Source organism: Hemitrygon akajei, chromosome 4, assembly GCF_048418815.1.
Source record: "Hemitrygon akajei chromosome 4, sHemAka1.3, whole genome shotgun sequence".
NCBI lineage: Eukaryota > Metazoa > Chordata > Chondrichthyes > Myliobatiformes > Dasyatidae > Hemitrygon > Hemitrygon akajei.
The window spans coordinates 201,637,189-201,656,055 of record NC_133127.1 but is presented as its reverse complement, the minus strand read 5'-3'; the positions used below and the strand labels follow the sequence as shown (position 1 = coordinate 201,656,055).

At 50.2% G+C, this 18,867-nt stretch overlaps 1 protein-coding gene across 11 annotated transcripts in view; it reads right to left on the bottom strand.

The window, feature by feature from the left end:
* LOC140727138 (arfaptin-2-like) overlaps nt 1-18,867 on the bottom strand; it is a 142,256-nt gene that overhangs the window by 104,230 nt on the left and 19,159 nt on the right. For 4 of the 11 annotated variants that reach the window (XM_073044433.1, XM_073044444.1, XM_073044440.1 and 1 more), the window contains exon 2: nt 2,860-2,970. In XM_073044433.1, the coding sequence (XP_072900534.1) occupies nt 2,860-2,958 (99 nt within the window). In that variant the 5' untranslated portion in view covers nt 2,959-2,970. Of the gene's footprint in view, nt 1-2,859; nt 2,971-8,705; nt 8,726-10,787; nt 11,075-18,867 lie in introns of those variants that run through there. The other 7 variants (XM_073044434.1, XM_073044442.1, XM_073044438.1 and 4 more) reach the window with 4 other exon arrangements.

The window sequence follows — 18,867 nt, the reverse complement described above, 5'->3', positions numbered from 1 at the left end:
AGTTCATCCTCCTTGTTCCTAATACTCTTAGCATTGAAATAGACACATTTCAACCTCTTTAACTGGTTACAATCATGTTCTGTCCCCTGCCTGTCCTTCCTCATCAACTCAGAACTCTTAGCATCATGCCCTTGTCCTTCTACCTTAATCTCTGCACTCTCATTCTGATTCCCACCCCCCATGCCAAACTAGTTTAGACACTTCCCAACAGCTCTATCAAATCTGCCCGCCAGGATATTGGTCCCTCTGGGACTCAAGTGCAACCCAACCTTTTCGTACAGGTCACACCTGCCCCAAAAGAGGTCCCAATGATTCAGAAATCTGAATCCCTGCACCTTGCTCCAATCACGCAGCCACACATTTATCCTCCACCTCATTCTATTCCTATTCTCACTGTCGCGTGGCACAGGCAGTAATCCTGAGATTACTACCTTTGAGGTCCTGCTTTTCAACTTCCTTCCTAACTCCCTGTAGCCTTCTTTCAGGACCTCTTCCCTTTTCCTACCTATGTCATTGGTACCAATATCTACCACGATCTCTGGCTGTTCTCCCTCCCACCGCAGGATATCTTGGACGCGATCAGAAACATCCCGGACCCTGGCACCTGGGAGGCAAACTACCATCTGAGTTTCTTTCCTGCGTCCACAGAATCGCCTGTCTGAACCCCTGACTATAGAGTCCCCTATCGCTACTGCCTTCCTCTTCCTTTCCCTACCCTTCTGACCCACAGGGCCAGACTCTGTGCCAGAGGCACGGCCACTGCTGCTTCCTCCAGGTAGGCTGTCCCCCCCAACAGTACTCAAACAGGAGTACTTATTGTCAAGGGGTACAGGGGTACTCTCTAGTACCTGACTCTTCCCCTTCCCTCTCCTGACTGTGACCCATTTCTCTGTCTCCCATGGCCCCGGAGTGACCACCTGCCTGTAACTCCTCTCTATCACCTCTTCACTCTCCCTGACCAGACGAAGGTCATCGAGCTGCAGCTCCAGTTCCCTAACACGGTCCCTTAGGAGTTACGTCTCAATGCACCGGGTGCAGATGTGGCCGTCCAGGACGCTGGGAGACTGCAGGACCTCCCACATCTGACACCGACCACAGAAAACAGGCCTCACACACATACTACCTCCTTTTGCAATCAACAACTGCCTCACCTCGTCCCATTACCGCCGAAGCCCGTGGAGCCAAAGCCCTCTCACTCCACTGCCCGCTCCCAACTCTGCCCGCTGGATATGGCTGCCTTTTTTAAAAATTGTTCGCACTCAACTGGCTGACTTAATGCGCCTGCACAGTCTGGCCTCTCTCTTCCCCCGAGAACTCAAAATGTCTTCCCGCTGGAAATCCTTAGGTGCTCTTCCGCTGCCTTCTTGATCCGAATCAAAAACTTCTGCAGATTCCTTGCCCTTTTTAAACTGTTCGCGCTCAACTGGCTGATGTCACGCGCCTGCGCAGTCTGGCTTCTCTCTTCACCCAAGAACTCAAAATGTCTTCCTGCTGGAAATCCTCAGGTACTCTCCTGCTGCCTTCTTGTTCCCAATCCATGGATTATCGTGGATCAGGATCGAAAAAAAATCGGAAGTTCTCTTACTAAGTAAGTCATAGGAAGTCATTCCTACCTGTGGCCATCAAACTTTACCAGCCAATAGGCTGGTCCTGGACTTATTTCCACTTGGCATGATTAACTTATTATTATTTAATTATTTATGGTTTTATATTGTTATATTTTTTCACTATTCTTGGTTGTTGCGGCTGTAATGAAACCCAATTTCCCTCGGGATCAATAAAGTATGCATGTCTGTCTGGAACAGGTACATCCAGTATTATTTAGCGTCAGTTAGTCAAACGTTTGTCTTAGTATATAATATATAATTTACCTTTCTATGCACATAAAACACTTAAAAACGTATGCTTCAGCGCCAGGCTCCAGTTCAATCCATCGACAGACCACTTCCGAGTGCGCTCTCCACCGTGCCGCATTGATGTGGAGGATCAAAAACCCAAAGCCCCAAAACCCAATAATTAAACCACTGCGTTGCTTAGTAATAAATACAGCTTTCATTGGGGCAGAGCTTTTCTCACTTTATCCTTTAAAATTGTTCCGATCGTTGACTGACGTAGTGTAATGTGTTTCCAATGACCGATGGTGTTTCACCTCTTTCCGATCACTTTATTATTTCCACTTCATTTTCAATCGTGAACGTAATTACTTTTTTGAGCAGAAACACTGCAGATTCAGAGCTCTGACGCCGAGTCCTTATGTCCAGCGCACTGAGACAGGTTAAATAAGGTCTGGGAATCCGCTGAGTCCTAAGGTTCACCGCATTGAGACAGGCTGAATAAGGGACTTGAGCATCCGCGAGGGGTCCCGGAACCAATCCCTCGTGGATAAGGAGGGCCAAATGTATGCATAATTTTTGTTTATGTTTTTCCTGTGAATGGCGTTTATCGAACACTCTGCCCCTGCAATACTTCTGCATGTTTTTCATTGTACCTGTGTGCACTTGTACTCATGCATCGGACAATAGCCTTGACTTTGACACGGTGACATCCACAGCGTACACAATGCCTGGATATTAACACTGTGCTCCTCCATAGGGAGGTAATGAGTGTGGAGCAAGTTGGTTCTTTAACTGGGAAAGTGTATGAGTAAAGTTTTGGACAAAAACAAAGATCTTGTGGCCTCATCGCCAACACCATTCCACATCGTGCTGGCATGCATTTGCAATCACGTTAAGGAGTCATGACTTGTTCCCCAACACCATTCCATATCTGGTCTGGGACGTTCCTGCCTAACACGATGAGTGACCATTACCTGTTCCCCATCACCAGCCTACATCCGAACTGGGGCATCGCTGCACTTACCTGCTCCAGGCTGTCATCCTCTGGCAGCTGGGCACTGTCACCGTTGCTGTGTATAGTGATCTCCATCGTGGCAGCTTTCCCCATGATCCCGTCGCTCATTGTTTATGTCTGCTAGGGACACAAAGAATCCAGAGAACAGTGGGTCAGTACAGGGACACCCCCAAGTCCCAAATCCTCTCCTGAGTTCCAAGTATAAAATGGTTCCCATATTGGCTAAGGGAAGCAAGAGGGAAAGGGTGGGAGTGACAGGAACACAGACACACTCTCAAACAGACTGGAAACAGCTGCAGAGGGGGCTTACTGACCTTTGTTCTTCCAATGATCCTCAAACCCTCATAACACACTGGACTCCAGCCCATCTCTTAAAAATCCCTGATGTATCTGTATCTACCACCATCTCAGGCAGTGCATTCCAGTCACCCACCATTCTATGTGTAAAAATACTTGCCCGTTGCATCTCCTTTGAAATTACTCCTTAGCTTAAATGCATTCCCTCTGGTATTAGACATTTCAACCCTTGGAAAAAGATATTGTCTGTCTCTCATAAACCTCTATCAGATCTCCCCACAGTCTCCACCTCTCCAGAGAGAACAATCCAAATCAGGGTTGATCTGATTGTCACCTTTGCCCGGAGGAAGAGTTTATTATTGTTAAAGGCACCAAATACAATGAAAAGTTCGTCTTGCAAACTGTCCATACAGATAAGAATACAGAGTGCATTGAGGTCTACCATATAACCATATAACAATTACAGCACGGAAACAGGCCATCTCGGCCCTTCTAGTCCGTGCCGAATGCTTACTCTCACCTAGTCCCACCGACCTGCACTCAGCCAATAACCCTCCATTCCTTTCCTGTCCATATACCTATCCAATTTTACTTTAAATGACAAAATTGAACCTGCCTCTACCACTTCTACTGGAAGCTCATTCCACACAGCTACCACTCTCTGAGTAAAGAAATTCCCCCTCGTGTTACCCCTAAACTTTTGCCTCCTAACTCTCAACTCATATCCTCTTATTTGAACCCCTCTACTCTCAATGGAAAAAGCCTATCCACGTCAACTCTATCTAACCCCCTCATAATTTTAAATACCTCTATCAAGTCCCCCCTCAACCTTCTATGCTCCAAAGAATAAAGACCTAACTTGTTCAACCTTTCTCTGAAACTGAGGTGCTGAAACCCAGATAACATTCTAGTAAATCTTCTCTGTACTCTCTCTATTTTGTTGACATCTTTCCTATAAACAAGATGGCGGCGTGACGCAGCTTGCAGCGGCCATTCCAGAGCTGATATGTTATTTGTTAAGCTGGGAGCCGTGCGCAATCCTAATCTAATGAAAAACAGATGTGGGAGCACGAAACATGGAGAAACATCTGGAAATCTCAAGGAAGGCCCTCTTCGTTGCTGCTGCTGCTGTGAGGTCCGGGTCTCTGCTGAGAAGAACAGGCCCCCAGTCCTCAGGGTCGCGGTGCCGGTGGCTGTTGGCGGGGGCATCTTAATACGCTCGGCAGAGGATGGAACTCGGAGAAGCTGTGCTGGAGGGGATGGTCAGAGGCTCAGAGGTTCGACGGACTCGGAGTCCACTGCAGTCAGGTCACTTTCAGTGTGTGCTGTGTTTGCAAGGCTGGGTTCGACGGAGCTTTTAATGTGTGCTGCGAGGCTGAGTCGGGCGGCGCCATGGAAGTCCATAGCGGGGGTATTCCCTTCTGCCACCAGCATGGGATGATGAGTCTATCAGGACCCTGAGGACTTGTAGAAACTGTGTGGTGGTTTCTTGTCTGCCAAATCTGTTAGAGTTCTTCGAGCAAGTAAAGTTCCACATGGAAGGTTAGTTAAGAAGGTTCAGTCATTAGGTATTAATGCTGGAGTAATAAAATGGATTCAACAGTGGCTAGATGGGAGATGCCAGAGAGTAGTGGTGGATAATTGTTTATCGGGATGGAGGCCGGTGACTAGTGGGGTGCCTCAGGGATCTGTTTTGGGCCCAATGTTGTTTGTAATATACATAAATGATCTGGATGATGGGGTGGTAAATTGGATTAGTAAGTATGCTGATGATACTAAGGTAGGAGGTGTTGTGGATAATGAGGTGGGTTTTCAAAGCTTGCAGGGAGATTTATGCTGGTTAGAAGAATGGGCTGAACGTTGGCAGATGGAGTTTAATGCTGCGAAGTGTGAGGTTCTACATTTTGGCAGGAATAATCCAAATAGAACATACAGGGTAAATGGTAGGGCATTGAGGAATGCAGTGGAACAGAGAGATCTAGGAATAACAGTGCATAGTTCCCTGAAGGTGGAGTCTCATGTAGATAGGGTGGTGAAGAAGGCTTTTGAAACGCTGGCCTTTATAAATCAGAGCATTGAGTACAGAAGTTGGGATGTAATGTTAAAATTGTACAAGGCATTGGTAAGGCCAAATTTGGAATATTGTGTATAGTTCTGGTCACCGAATTATAGGAAAGATATCAATAAATTAGAGAGAGTGCAGAGACGATTTACTAGGATGTTACCTGGGTTTCAGCACTTAAGTTACAGAGAAAGGTTGAAGAAGTTAGGTCTCTATTCATTGGAGTGTAGAAGGTTGAGGGGGGATTTGATCGAGGTATTTAAAATTTTGAGAGGGGTAGATAGAGTTGACGTGAATAGGCTGTTTCCATTGAGAGTAGGGGAGATTCAAACGAGAGGACATGATTTGAGAGTTGGGGGCAAAAGTTTAAGGGAAACACGAGGGGGCATTTCTTTACTCAGAGAGTGATAGCTGTGTGGAATGAGCTACCTGTAGAAGTAGTAGAGGCCAGTTCAGTTGTGTCATTTAAGGTAAAATTGGATAGGTATATGGACAGGAAAGGAGTGGAGAGTTATGGGCTGAGTGCGGGTAGGTGGGACTAGGTGAGATTAAGAGTTCGGCACGGACTAGGAGGGCCGGAATGGCCTGTTTCCGTGCTGTGATTGTTATATGGTTAACAAGCGGGGTTGACAAAGCAGAGGCAGTGAATGTCATTTACTTGGATTTTCAGAAGGTGTTTGATAAGGTGCCATATATGAAGCTGCTTAACAAGATAAAATCCTATGACGTTGCAGGAAAGATACTGACATGGAGAGAGCAATGACTGACAGGCGAGGCAGTGAGTGGAAATAAAGAGGCCTTTTCTGGTCGGTGACCAGTGATGTTCCTCGAGGGTCAGTAGTGGGACCGCTACTTTTCACATTGTTTGTCAGTGATTTAGAAAATGAAATTGATGGCTTTGTGGCAAAGATTGGAGATGATACAAAGATAGGTGGAGGGGTAGGTAGTGCTGAGGAAGCAATGTGATTGTAGTGGGACTTAGACAAATTGGAAGAATGGGCAAAAAAGTGGCAAATGGAATACAGTGTTGAGATAAGTATGATAATGCATTTTGGTAAAAGGAATAATAGTGTGGACTATTATCTAAATGGGGATAATTTAGTCACTGACAGTTCCCGGGGTGACAGTCCAAGGGATAATCAGCTGAGAATGCAATGACCCAAAGAGGAATGAGATGAAAATCACAGTCAGTGACAGTGAACAGGGCAACAGCCCAGAGGGGAATGAGCTGAGAATCACAGACACTGGCAGTGGGCAGGGAGACAGACCATAGGAAAATTAGCAGAAAATCACAGTCACTGACATTATACTAGTCGACAGTCCAAAGTGGAATGAGCTGAAAATCACAATCACCAACAATGTGCAGGGACACGGTCCCAAGCAGTATGAAATGAGATTCACAGACACTGACAGTCCGTGGGACAACAGTCCAAAGAAAAATTAGCGGAGAATCACAGTCATTGCCAGTTCCCGGTGAAACTGTATAAAGGAGAATGAGCAGAGAACCAGTCACTGACTTTGTGCAGATAACAATCCAAAGGCGAATGAGCTGAGAATCAGCCATTGACATTGCGCCAGTCTACAGTACAAAGGACAACGAGCTGAGAATCACAGTGACCCACAGTGCGCAGAGCAACGGTACAAAGAACAACGAGCTGAGAATCACAGTGACCCACAGTGCGCAGGGCAACGGTACAAAGGACAACGAGCTGAGAATCACAGTGACCCACAGTGCGCAGGGCAACGGTACAAAGGACAACGAGCTGAGAATCACAGTGACCCACAGTGCGCAGGGCAACGGTACAAAGGACAACGAGCTGAGAATCACAGTGACCCACAGTGCGCAGGGCAACGGTACAAAGGACAACGAGCTGAGAATCACAGTGACCCACAGTGCGCAGGGCAACGGTACAAAGGACAACGAGCTGAGAATCACAGTGACCCACAGTGCGCAGGGCAACGGTACAAAGGACAACGAGCTGAGAACCACAGTGACCCACAGTGCGCAGGGCAACGGTACAAAGGACAACGAGCTGAGAATCACAGTGACCCACAGTGCGCAGGGCAACGGTACAAAGGACAACGAGCTGAGAATCACAGTGACCCACAGTGCGCAGGGCAACGGTACAAAGGACAACGAGCTGAGAATCACAGTGACCCACAGTGCGCAGGGCAACGGTACAAAGGACAACGAGCTGAGAATCACAGTGACCCACAGTGCGCAGGGCAACGGTACAAAGGACAACGAGCTGAGAATCACAGTGACCCACAGTGCGCAGGGCAACGGTACAAAGGACAACGAGCTGAGAATCACAGTGACCCACAGTGCGCAGGGCAACGGTACAAAGGACAACGAGCTGAGAATCACAGTGACCCACAGTGCGCAGGGCAACGGTACAAAGGACAACGAGCTGAGAATCACAGTGACCCACAGTGCGCAGGGCAACGGTACAAAGGACAACGAGCTGAGAATCACAGTGACCCACAGTGCGCAGGGCAACGGTACAAAGGACAACGAGCTGAGAATCACAGTGACCCACAGTGCGCAGGGCAACGGTACAAAGGACAACGAGCTGAGAATCACAGTGACCCACAGTGCGCAGGGCAACGGTACAAAGGACAACGAGCTGAGAATCACAGTGACCCACAGTGCGCAGGGCAACGGTACAAAGGACAACGAGCTGAGAATCACAGTGACCCACAGTGCGCAGGGCAACGGTACAAAGGACAACGAGCTGAGAATCACAGTGACCCACAGTGCGCAGGGCAACGGTACAAAGGACAACGAGCTGAGAATCACAGTGACCCACAGTGCGCAGGGCAACGGTACAAAGGACAACGAGCTGAGAATCACAGTGACCCACAGTGCGCAGGGCAACGGTACAAAGGACAACGAGCTGAGAATCACAGTGACCCACAGTGCGCAGGGCAACGGTACAAAGGACAACGAGCTGAGAATCACAGTGACCCACAGTGCGCAGGGCAACGGTACAAAGGACAACGAGCTGAGAATCACAGTGACCCACAGTGCGCAGGGCAACAGTACAAAGGACAATGAGCTGAGAATCACAGTGACCCACACAGTGCATAGGGCAGCAGTCCATAAGAGAATGAACTGATAATCACAGTTTCTGACAGAGCACTGAGCAACAGTCTAAAGGAGAATGAGCTAAGAATCAGTCAGCGACAGTGCGCGGGGAAACGGTCTGAAGGGGGGAATGAGCTGAGAATCCCATTCACTGATAGTCTGCAGGGAAAAGGTCTGAAGGGGAAACAACCCAAAGGGGAATGAGCTGAGAATCAGTCACTGACAGTGCGCAGGGTAACGATCCAAATGGGAGACACAAAATTCCAAATTAACTAGATCTGGATTACAGCCTCTCATGTTCCATGATAATTTCATAACACCCAGATTTTGGGGAACCAGATAGCAAAAAGCAAGTAGAGAAGAGGTGATACAAACAGCCTAAAGAGATGTATGGATGCACACACAGACCAGGAAGGAGATGCAGCAGGTGAGAGCGTAGGTGACTGATGCTCAAGTCTGTTCTGTTTGCCACGTTGTGCTGCAAAAAACGGCAATCCAGGGGCTCGGACAGCAAGAGAAACTCCAGGTTCTGACTCGCCTACAGGGAGCATCAGCTTCCCACCCTCTGACTCAGCGCTTACAGAATGCGTGGCCTAACACTGGCCGCTCCCACATTTCAGCAATAACCTTTTCCTGCATGGCCTACTATCCGAAAACGCTAAATGTCTGTTTACAATACTGGGAGAGGACACGGTGACTGGCAGAAGTATGTGACAATGGGTGGTGCTGAAAGGGCAGTCAGCATTGCGTTCTCAGCGTTTCCCAGGGATTGCGAGGAGTGTGTCAGTATTTCCAGAGGGCCCCAGTGAGCATGTCAGAATTTACAGTACTGCTGATACAAAATAGTAAACTTTACATCTTATAAATCCGTAATGATCAATGTGATTCTGACATTGCTCTGACTTGTTTTTGTTGAATTGTGTACTTTCATCTGAGGATCATTCTTGTTCTTATTAATGCCTGGATGGAATTGGAATTCCACCACAATGTAGTGTGATGAGCAAACCAGGCTGAGATAGGGTCCAGAGTTGACCACCCTGTGAACTATGATACTAATGAGAGAGAGGGAAGAGGAGGGGGGAGGCATCCTGCTGCAGATGAGAGAGAGAGAGACATGATTTAATATTATGGCTCCTTGGCTGATTGTTTACCTTTACTCCAAGGACACTTTCTTTGCCTGCTTGTGAGGATTCTTGCTGAGACAGCAAGGCGGGAGCAGGTGATGGACGGCCTGATGGACGGCAGGTGCCATGCAAAGGAAGACAAAAAGCAGGTCTGCGAAGACACAAGCAGACACACCACAGGACACTGAAAGGGTGTTGTGCATCCACGTGAAGGTGGAGGTTTGGAGGATCGATTCGGGGGAAGCAATCAGAGGCTCACAGTGTGTGAAGGTGCAACTGGTGGGGGCTTGTTTGTGTGTCCACCCTTGCCTGGGTGATAGGCCTACCACTGAAGAACGGTCGTATCTGGTACGGTCACAGTCGGTGACTGCAACAGGAAGACAACAGGAAGATTGATGGCAATGGCATCACCTCTCCCTCTCTCTCTCTCTCTCCAACGTTACTCCAGCAACTACCTCGACTAAACTAAACTGAACTGAACTCTACACCATCGTAAGACTATCCATTTACCCCTAGACTTTGAAAGAGCTTGGTTTTGATTCCTATTTCCACACTTCTGTATATATCATTGCTAACCTGTTTCATATATTTGCATTTTATAATACTGTATTACTTAGTTTACTAATAAACACCATTAGTTACAGTAATACCAGACTCCAATGTGTATTCCATTTCTGCTGGTTCGGTAACCTGGTCACGGGGTATGTAACAGTAATGTGACAACAATAAAATAATTGTGACCGTCAGAATGTGTGATGTCACGTGTGGGCTGCCTCCAGGTTGTACAGAATCAAGGTACAATGAAAAAGCTTGTCTAATACTCTTCATATAGATCAATTCATTACACAAAACAATATACTTCATGTCATCTAAGCAGCGATGATCAATCGGATTGTGATAGGGTGTAAGCACTGGGATTTGACAGCCTTACTTCCTCAGAACAAGAAAAGATTCAAGATTGCTTAATGTCATTTCCTGTACAGAAGTGCAAAGGATAATTAAATAATTGTTACTCCAGATCCGATGCAGCATCAGAAAACGTGACGACAAAATACAGAACAACATTAAAAACAACACAATAAATATAAATACGTAAGATATAAGATAGCTTATATACACAGACTGATTGTATGCCTATAAGATGATGCTAGGTACAGGAGTGTCTACATAAGGTCACTCTGACAGGAAATGATAAAGTTGTGGCGACCCACTTTCTGCACAGGCGAACCAGCTCACAAATAGCCCGCGCGTGGGGAGAGACTTTGGTAATGCACCTCTGACGTTTTTTCTGCCCGGAGAGGGCGGGAGCTAGGGATTAAAAGCCAGCGCTGCGAAGTTTGAATGAACTAGTCTCGAAACGACTTACCAACTGCGTGTCATTGTTTCTAGCTCTGTATGTAGTACGTTGCTACATTGGTGACCCCGACAGTCCGAACGGGATTTGGACCAAAGATGACCGACTCTTCATCTGTTCACGCAGTTTCGCTAAAACTGCCGACTTTCTGGATGCTGCGACCACACATGTGGTTTAGCCAAGCAGAAGCCCAGTTCCAGATTCGGCAGATCTCTTCTGATTCCACGCGTTACTATTACGTGGTGAGCGCCCTTGATCAGGAGACAGCCGCCCAGGTTGCGGATTTCATACAGTTGCCCCTGGAAGAAGGCAAATATGAAGCATTCAAAGCACTGCTCATTGGGACCTTTGGCCTCTCACGGCATAAGCGAGGTGCCCGCCTGCTGCACCTGGACAGTTTGGGAGACAGGCCGCTGTCAGCATTAATGAATGAGATGCTGGCCCTAGCTGACGGACACAAGCCCTACCTCATGTTTGAGCAAGCGTTCCTAGAGCAACTGCCCGAGGACATACATCTACTGCTGGCCAACGCAGATTTTAGTGACCCCCGGAAGGTGGCGGCCTGGGCAGACGTGCTGTGGAAAGCCGAGAGGGAGAGCGTGACATCCATCGGTCAGATTACCAGGCCACACGCCCAACAGCAGACCAGACCAGGCCCGGCAGGGGGGCACACACAACACAGAGGCAGGAGTGAGGAGGCCAATGAACAGTGGTGTTTCTACCACCAGCGGTGGGGCACAGAAGCCCGCCGTTGTCGCCCTCCCTGCAAGGGACAGGGCCAGGGCCAGCTGCCGCTAATGGCTATGGCGGCTGGCCACCAGGACAGCCTCTTTCTTGTATGTCTGGGACAAACAGCTGGGATGCCGCTTCTTGGTCGACACCAGAGTAGAAATCAGCGTCTTACCCCCAACGGGGTATGACACCCGCAACAGGAAGCCAGGACCCACCCCGAGGGCCGCAAACGGCAGCACAATACGGACCTACAGCACCCGCACAGTGCAGCTGCAGTTCGGCGCCAGCCAGTTCACATGGGACTTCACACTGGCCGCCGTGGCCCAACCACTCCTGGGGGTGGACTTCTTGCGAGCTCACAGCCTGCTGGCCGACTTGCAAGGGAAAAGACTGGTACATGCCGAGACTTTCCAGACGTTCTCCCTGGGTGAAGCCAAGTTGCCGGCCCCACACCTGGACTCCATCAGGCTGTTGGACAACGAATTCAGCAGAATCCTGGCAGACTTTCCATCGATTCTGGCACCGCAGTTCATGGTGGCCATGCCCAGACACGGAGTACAGCACCACATCCTGACCCAGGGACCACCCCTCCACGCCCACGCACGAAGGCTCCCCACGGAAAAGCTCCGCCTGGCGAAGGAGTTCAGGAGGATGGAGGAATTGGGGATCGTACGGAGATCCGACAGCCCATGGGCCTCCTCCCTGCACATGGTGCCCAAAGCAGCCGGGGGTTGGAGACCATGCGGCGACTACCGCAGACTGATCGAGGCTACAACCCCAGACTGCTACCCCATGCCGCACATACAGAACTTTGCAGCAAACCTGCACGGGGCAAGAATCTTTTCCAAAGTAGACCTCGTCCGGGGATACCGTCAAATCCCAGTACACCCTGAAGACATCCCCAAAACAGCACTCATCACCCCGTTCGGCCTGCTCGAATTCCTCCGAATGCCGTTCGGCCTGAAGAATGCCACACAGACGTTCCAGCAGCTAATGGATGCGGTGGGACGCGACCTGGACTTTGCGTTCATCTATTTGGACGACATCCTTATAGCCAGCAATAGTCGTTAGGAGCATCTGTCCCACCTCGGCCAGCTCTACTCCCGCCTGAGTGATTTTGGCCTCACGATCAACCCAGCCAAATGCCAGTTCGGTCTCGACCTCATCGACTTCCTGGGCCACAGAATTACCAAAGATGGGGCAACACCTCTGCCCGCCAAGGTAGACGCGATCCGCCACTTTGCCCAGCCCAACACAGTCAAAGGCCTGCAGGAGTTCATTGGTATGGTGAACTTCTACCACCGTTTCCTCCCCTCAACAGCCTGTATCATGTGCCCTTTGTACACCCTGATGTCGGGTAAAGGCAAGGACATTACTTGGGACGAGGAGGCCGCGGCCACTTTCGTTAAAGCCAAGGAAGCCTTGGCAGATGCCGTGATGCTGGTGCACCCCAGAACAGACGTTCCGACCGCCCTCACAGTGGACGCATCCGACACAGCAGTCAGTGGGGTGCTGGAGCAGCTCATCGAGGGGCGCTGGCAACCCCTGGCGTTCTTCAGCAAGCACCTACAACCACCTGAACTCAACTACAGTGCCTTCGACCGGGAGCTGTTGGCACTGTATCTGGCAATCTGGCATTTCAGGTACTTCTTAGAAGGCAGGCCGTTTACTGTGTTCAATGACTACAAACCGTTGACCTTCGCGTTCACGAAGGTGTCCGATCCCTGGTCGGCTCGCCAGCAGCAACATCTGTCCTACATCTCCGAGCACACGACGGACATCCAGCATGTCTCGGGAAAGGACAACGTCGTGGCGGACGTACTCTCCAGACCAGCTATCCAGGCCCTGTCCCTGGGGGTGGACTATGCAGCACTGGCGGAGGCACAGCAGGCAGACGACGAGATGCCCAGCTACAGGACCGCAGTCTCGGGTTTGCAGCTGCAAGACTTCCTCGTAGGCCCAGGATGAGAGGACCCTCCTGTGCGACGTGGCTACTGGCCAATCTCACCCCATCGTCCCGGCAGCCTGGAGGTGACGAGTTTTCGACTCCATACACGGTTTAGCGCACCCATCTATCAGGACAACCGTCCGGCTGGTCCAGCAAGTTCGTGTGGCACTGACTTTGCAAGCAGGTCAGCGAATGAGCCAGAACGTGCACGCGGTGCGAAACAGCCAAGGTGCAGTGGCACACCAAAGCCCCGCCGCAGAAGTTTGAACTCACCCGCCAGAAGTTCGACCACATTCATGTGGATATCGTGGGGCCCCTACCAGTGTCATGAGGAGCACGGTACCTCCTAACTATGGTAGACCGGTTCTCAAGATGGCCAGAGGCGGTCCTGCTCACTGACACATCTGCCGATTCCTGCGCCCAAGCGCTAATTGCAACCTGGGTAGCACGCTTTGGGGTACCGGCCCACATTACCTCCAACAGAGGCGCCCAGTCCACCTCCAGCCTGTGGTCGGCTGTGGCCAGCCTGTTGGGAATGCAGCTGCACCACACAACTGCCTACCACCCACAGTCGAACGGACTAGTGGAACGCTTCCACCGTCACTTGAAGTCGGCTCTCATGGCCCGCCTGAGAGGACCTAACTGAGTGGACGAGCTTCCCTGGGTCCTGCTTGGAATTCGTACAGCGCCCAAAGAGGATCTGCACGCCTCGTCGGCCGAGTTGGTGTACAGCGCACCCCTGATCGTTCCAGGAGAGTTCATACCAGCCCCAAGGGGGCAAGAGGAAGAACCCGCAGCAGTCCTGGACAGACTACGCGAAAGGCTCGGCAACCTGGCCCCCCTTATCAACTTCACAGCACGGACGGACCCCGACCCATGTACCCAAAGACCTGCAGAACTGTAAGTTTGTACTTGTACGAAGGGGCGCACACCGGGCACCGCTACAGCGGCCGTACGAGGGGCCGTTCAAGGTGATCAACAACAACGGGTCCACGTATGTTCTGGACATTGGGGGGAAAGAGGAAGTTTTCACGGTGGACCGACTCAAACCAGCCCATGTGGACTTGGCGCAGCCGGTCGAGGTTCAGGCACCAAGGCGCAGAGGCAGACCTCCCAAACAGAGGCTGATCCAGACTGTGGACATTGGGGGGTGTATTGCCAGTTCTTTGGGGGGGGGGGGTTATGTGGCGACCCACTTTCGGCGCAGGCAAACCGGCTCACAAATAGCCCGCGCGTGGGGAGAGACTTTGGTAATGCACCATCGCTACAAAGTAGTGGTAGTTGGGGGTGGGTTAATGGGTGGAGGTGTTGATCAGCCTTACTGTTTGGGAAAAGTAACTATTTTTGAGACTGGCAATTCTGGTATGGATGTTGCGTAGCCTCCTCTCAGATGGGAGTGGTACAAACAGTCCACGAGCAGGGTGGGTAGGATACATGACGTCTCTCCATCATGCAAATATGTGTAACCGCCTTGCAGTTGACATCAGTCTGACTTCAGCACTTAAGGAGAGGTGACTGCAGACCATACCTACAGTAGCTACCCAGTGCAGCTCTGCTGGCACTCGTCTGGTTCAGAGGCAACGGCTCTGCTCAGATGACAAGTCCCAGAGACAACTTCACTTCAACCTGAGCCACCACAGCCTCAGTCACCTCTCTCCAGCAGTACTGTTTATAAAACAGATCCAACAGCAGATGCTCCAAAACAAAAAACAGACCTCAGTGAACAGCCGCCCCTCCCTCACCATCATCCTCAATGCAGGAGGGACAGCGACATCAGGGGAGGATGGTGCCAGTGATGGGGGGGGGGGGTGAACGAGAGAGTAGATACAGGAGCAGCAGCAGGGTCAGGAGAGGGAGTGCAAAGGGAAGCTGCTAAAGAAGTGGTACACTGGTATGAACAGTGAGGAGAGGATTGGGGAGAGTGGGACTTACGGTCGGACAATGGTCGTGACAGGAACTGGAGGGATCGGGTGAGGATTAGGGAGAGTGGGGGGTTACAACTGGGGAGTTACTTCAGTGGTTGGTAAGTTGATGGGGAAGATCTTGAGAGACAGGATTTATGAACATTTGGAGAGGCATAATACGATTAGGAAGAGTCAGCATGGCTTTGTCAAAGGCAGGTCGTGCCTTAAAAGCTTGACTGAATTTTTTGAGGATGTGACTAAACACATTGATGAAGGTAGAGCAGTAGATGTAGTGTATATGGATCTCAAGAAGGCATTTGACAAGGTACCCCATGTAAGGCATATTGAGAAAGTAAGAAAGCATGGGATCCAAGGGGACATTGCTTTGTGGATCCAGAATTGGTTTGCTCACAGAAGGCAAACAGTGGTTGTAGACGGGTCATATTCTGCATGGAGGTCAGTGACCAGTGGTGTGTCTCAGGGATCTGTTCTGGGACCCCTACTCTTTGTGATTTTTATAAATGACCTGGATGAAGAAGTGGAGGGATGGGTTAGTAAGTTTGCTGGTGACACAAAGGTTGGAGGTGTTGTGGATAGTATGGAGGGCTGTCAGAGGTTACAGCGGGACATCGATAGGATGCAAAACTGGGCTAAGGATTGGCGGAAAGAGTTCAAACCCAGATAAGTGTGAGGTGATTCATTTTGGTAGGTCAATTTGAAGACAGAATATATTAATTGTAAGACTCTTGATAATGCGGATCAGAGGGATCTTGGGGTCTGAGTCCAGAGGACACTCAAAGCTGCTGCGCTGGTTGACTGTGTGGTTAAGAAGGCATACGGTGTATTGACCTTTATCAACCATGGGATTGAGTTCAAGAGCCAAGAGGTAATGTTACAGCTATATAGAACCCTGGTCAGACCTCACTTGGATTACTGTGCTCAGTTCTGGCCACCTCACTACAGGAAGGATGTAGAAACCATAGAAAGGGTGCAGAGGAGATTTACAAGGATGTGCCTGGATTGGGGAGCATGCTTTATGAGAATAGGTTGAGTGAACTTGGCCTTTTCTCCTTGGAGTGACAGAGGATGAGAGGTGACCTGATAGAGGTGTATAAGATGATGAGAGGCATTGATTATGTGGATAGTCAGAGGCTTCTTCCCAGGGCTGAAATGGCTAACACAAGTGGGTACAGTTTTATGGTGCTTGGATGTCAGGGGTAAGTTTTTTTTAGGCACAGAGTGGTGAGTGTGTGGAATGGGCTGCCGGTGACGGTGGTAATGAGGATACAATAGGGTCTTTTAAGAGACTCTTGAATAGGTACATGGAACTTAGAAAAATAGAGGGCTGTGGGTAACCTTAGGTAATTTCTAAATTAAGTACATGTTCAGCACAGCACTGTGGGCCAAAGGGCCTGTAATGTGATCAAAGTTTTCTATGACACTGGTAAGAGGGAAAAGGTGAGGACGGGGGAGAGTGGCGTTACAACTGGGAGATGTACTAGGGGTGGAGTGGGGAAAAGGAGAGTGGGGGCTACAGTTCGGACACTGGGATGGGGGAGTAAGGAGTGGGGAGAGTGGGGGCTACAGTTAGGACACTGGGATGGGGGAGTAAGGAGTGGGGAGAGTGGGGGTTACAACTGTGTCACGCACAAGGGGTGGGATGAGGAATGGAGAGAGTGGAAGTTACAGTCGGACACTGGTATGAAGGGTGGGGTGACAAATCAGGAGAGCAGGAGTTATGGTTGGGCCACAGGTAGGAAGAGTGGGGTGAGGAAAGTGAAGAGTAGGGGTTACAACTGGGACACTGGTACAAAGTGGGGTGAAGAAAAAGGAGTGTGGGGGGGTTACAGTTGGGACACTGGCATGATGGGGTGGGGTGAGGAATGGGGAGAGTAAGACAGTGGTACAAAGAGTGAGGCAAGGATAGGGGAGTGTGAGGGGTGGTGAGGGTTATGATTGGACACTGATACAACAGGTGGAGTAAAGAATCGGAAGAGTGGGGATTAGGATTCAGACACTAATACAAGGGGTGGGAGAGGATTGGGGAGAGTGGGGGTCACTATTTGGATATGAACGACGGGTGGGGAGTGGATTGGGGAGAGTGGGGTTACGGTTCAGACACTGATACAAAGTGTGGTGTGACTTTTGGGAAGAGTGAGGGTTACGATAGGATCACTGGAACAAGAAGTGGGGTGAGGAATGGGGAGACTGGGAGTTATGGTTGTGACACTAATATGAGAAATGAGGTAGGAATGGGGAGAGTGGGAATTACAGTTGTTACACTGATACAAGGGGTGGGGTGAGGGATGGGGAGACTGGGGATTATGATTCAGACACTGGTACAAGGGGTGGGAGAGGATTGGGGAGAGTGGGGGGGTTACTGATCGGACACTGGCATGAGTGGTGGGATAAGGAATGGGGATAATGGGAGTTACGGTCGGACACTGGCACGAGGGGTGGGGTGAGGATTAAGGAGAGTGGGAGTTAAAACTGGGACAATGGAGAGGATTAGGAAGAATTGGAATGAAACATGGAACACTGGTATCAGGAGAGGAGGGTGAGGATTGGGAAGAGTAGGGGTTACAGCTCGGACATTGGTATGAGGGGTAGGGTGAGGAATGGGGAGAGAGGGGTTACAGCTCGGATATTGGTATGAGGGGTAGGGTGAGGAATGGGAAGAGTAGGGGTTACAGCTCGGACATTGGTATGAGGGGTAGGGTGAGGAATGGGGAGAGAGGGGTTACAGCTCGGACATTGGTATGAGGGGTAGGGTGAGGAATGGGGAGAGAGGGGTTACAGCTCGGACATTGGTATGAGGGGTAGGGTGAGGAATGGGAAGAGTAGGGGTTACAGCTCGGACATTGGTATGAGGGGTAGGGTGAGGAATGGGGAGAGAGGGGTTACAGCTCGGACACTGGTATGAGGGGTAGGGTGAGGAATGGGGAGAGAGGGGTTACAGCTCGGACATTGGTATGAGGGGTAGGGTGAGGAATGGGGAGAGAGGGGTTACAGCTCGGACATTGGTATGAGGGGTAGGGTGAGGAATGGGGAGAGAGGGGTTACAGCTCGGACATTGGTATGAGGGGTAGGGTGAGGAATGGGAAGAGTAGGGGTTACAGCTCGGACATTGGTATGAGGGGTAGGGTGAGGAATGGGGAGAGAGGGGTTACAGCTAGGACATTGGTATGAGGGGTAGGGTGAGGAATGGGAAGAGTAGGGGTTACAGCTCGGACATTGGTATGAGGGGTAGGGTGAGGACTGGGAAGAGTAGGGGTTACAGCTCGGACATTGGTATGAGGGGTAGGGTGAGGAATGGGAAGAGTAGGGGTTACAGCTCGGACATTGGTATGAGGGGTAGGGTGAGGAATGGGGAGAGAGGGGTTACAACTCGGACTGGAATGAGGGGTAGGGTGAGGAATGGGAAGAGTAGGGGTTACAGCTCGGACATTGGTATGAGGGGTAGGGTGAGGAATGGGGAGAGAGGGGTTACAGCTCGGACATTGGTATG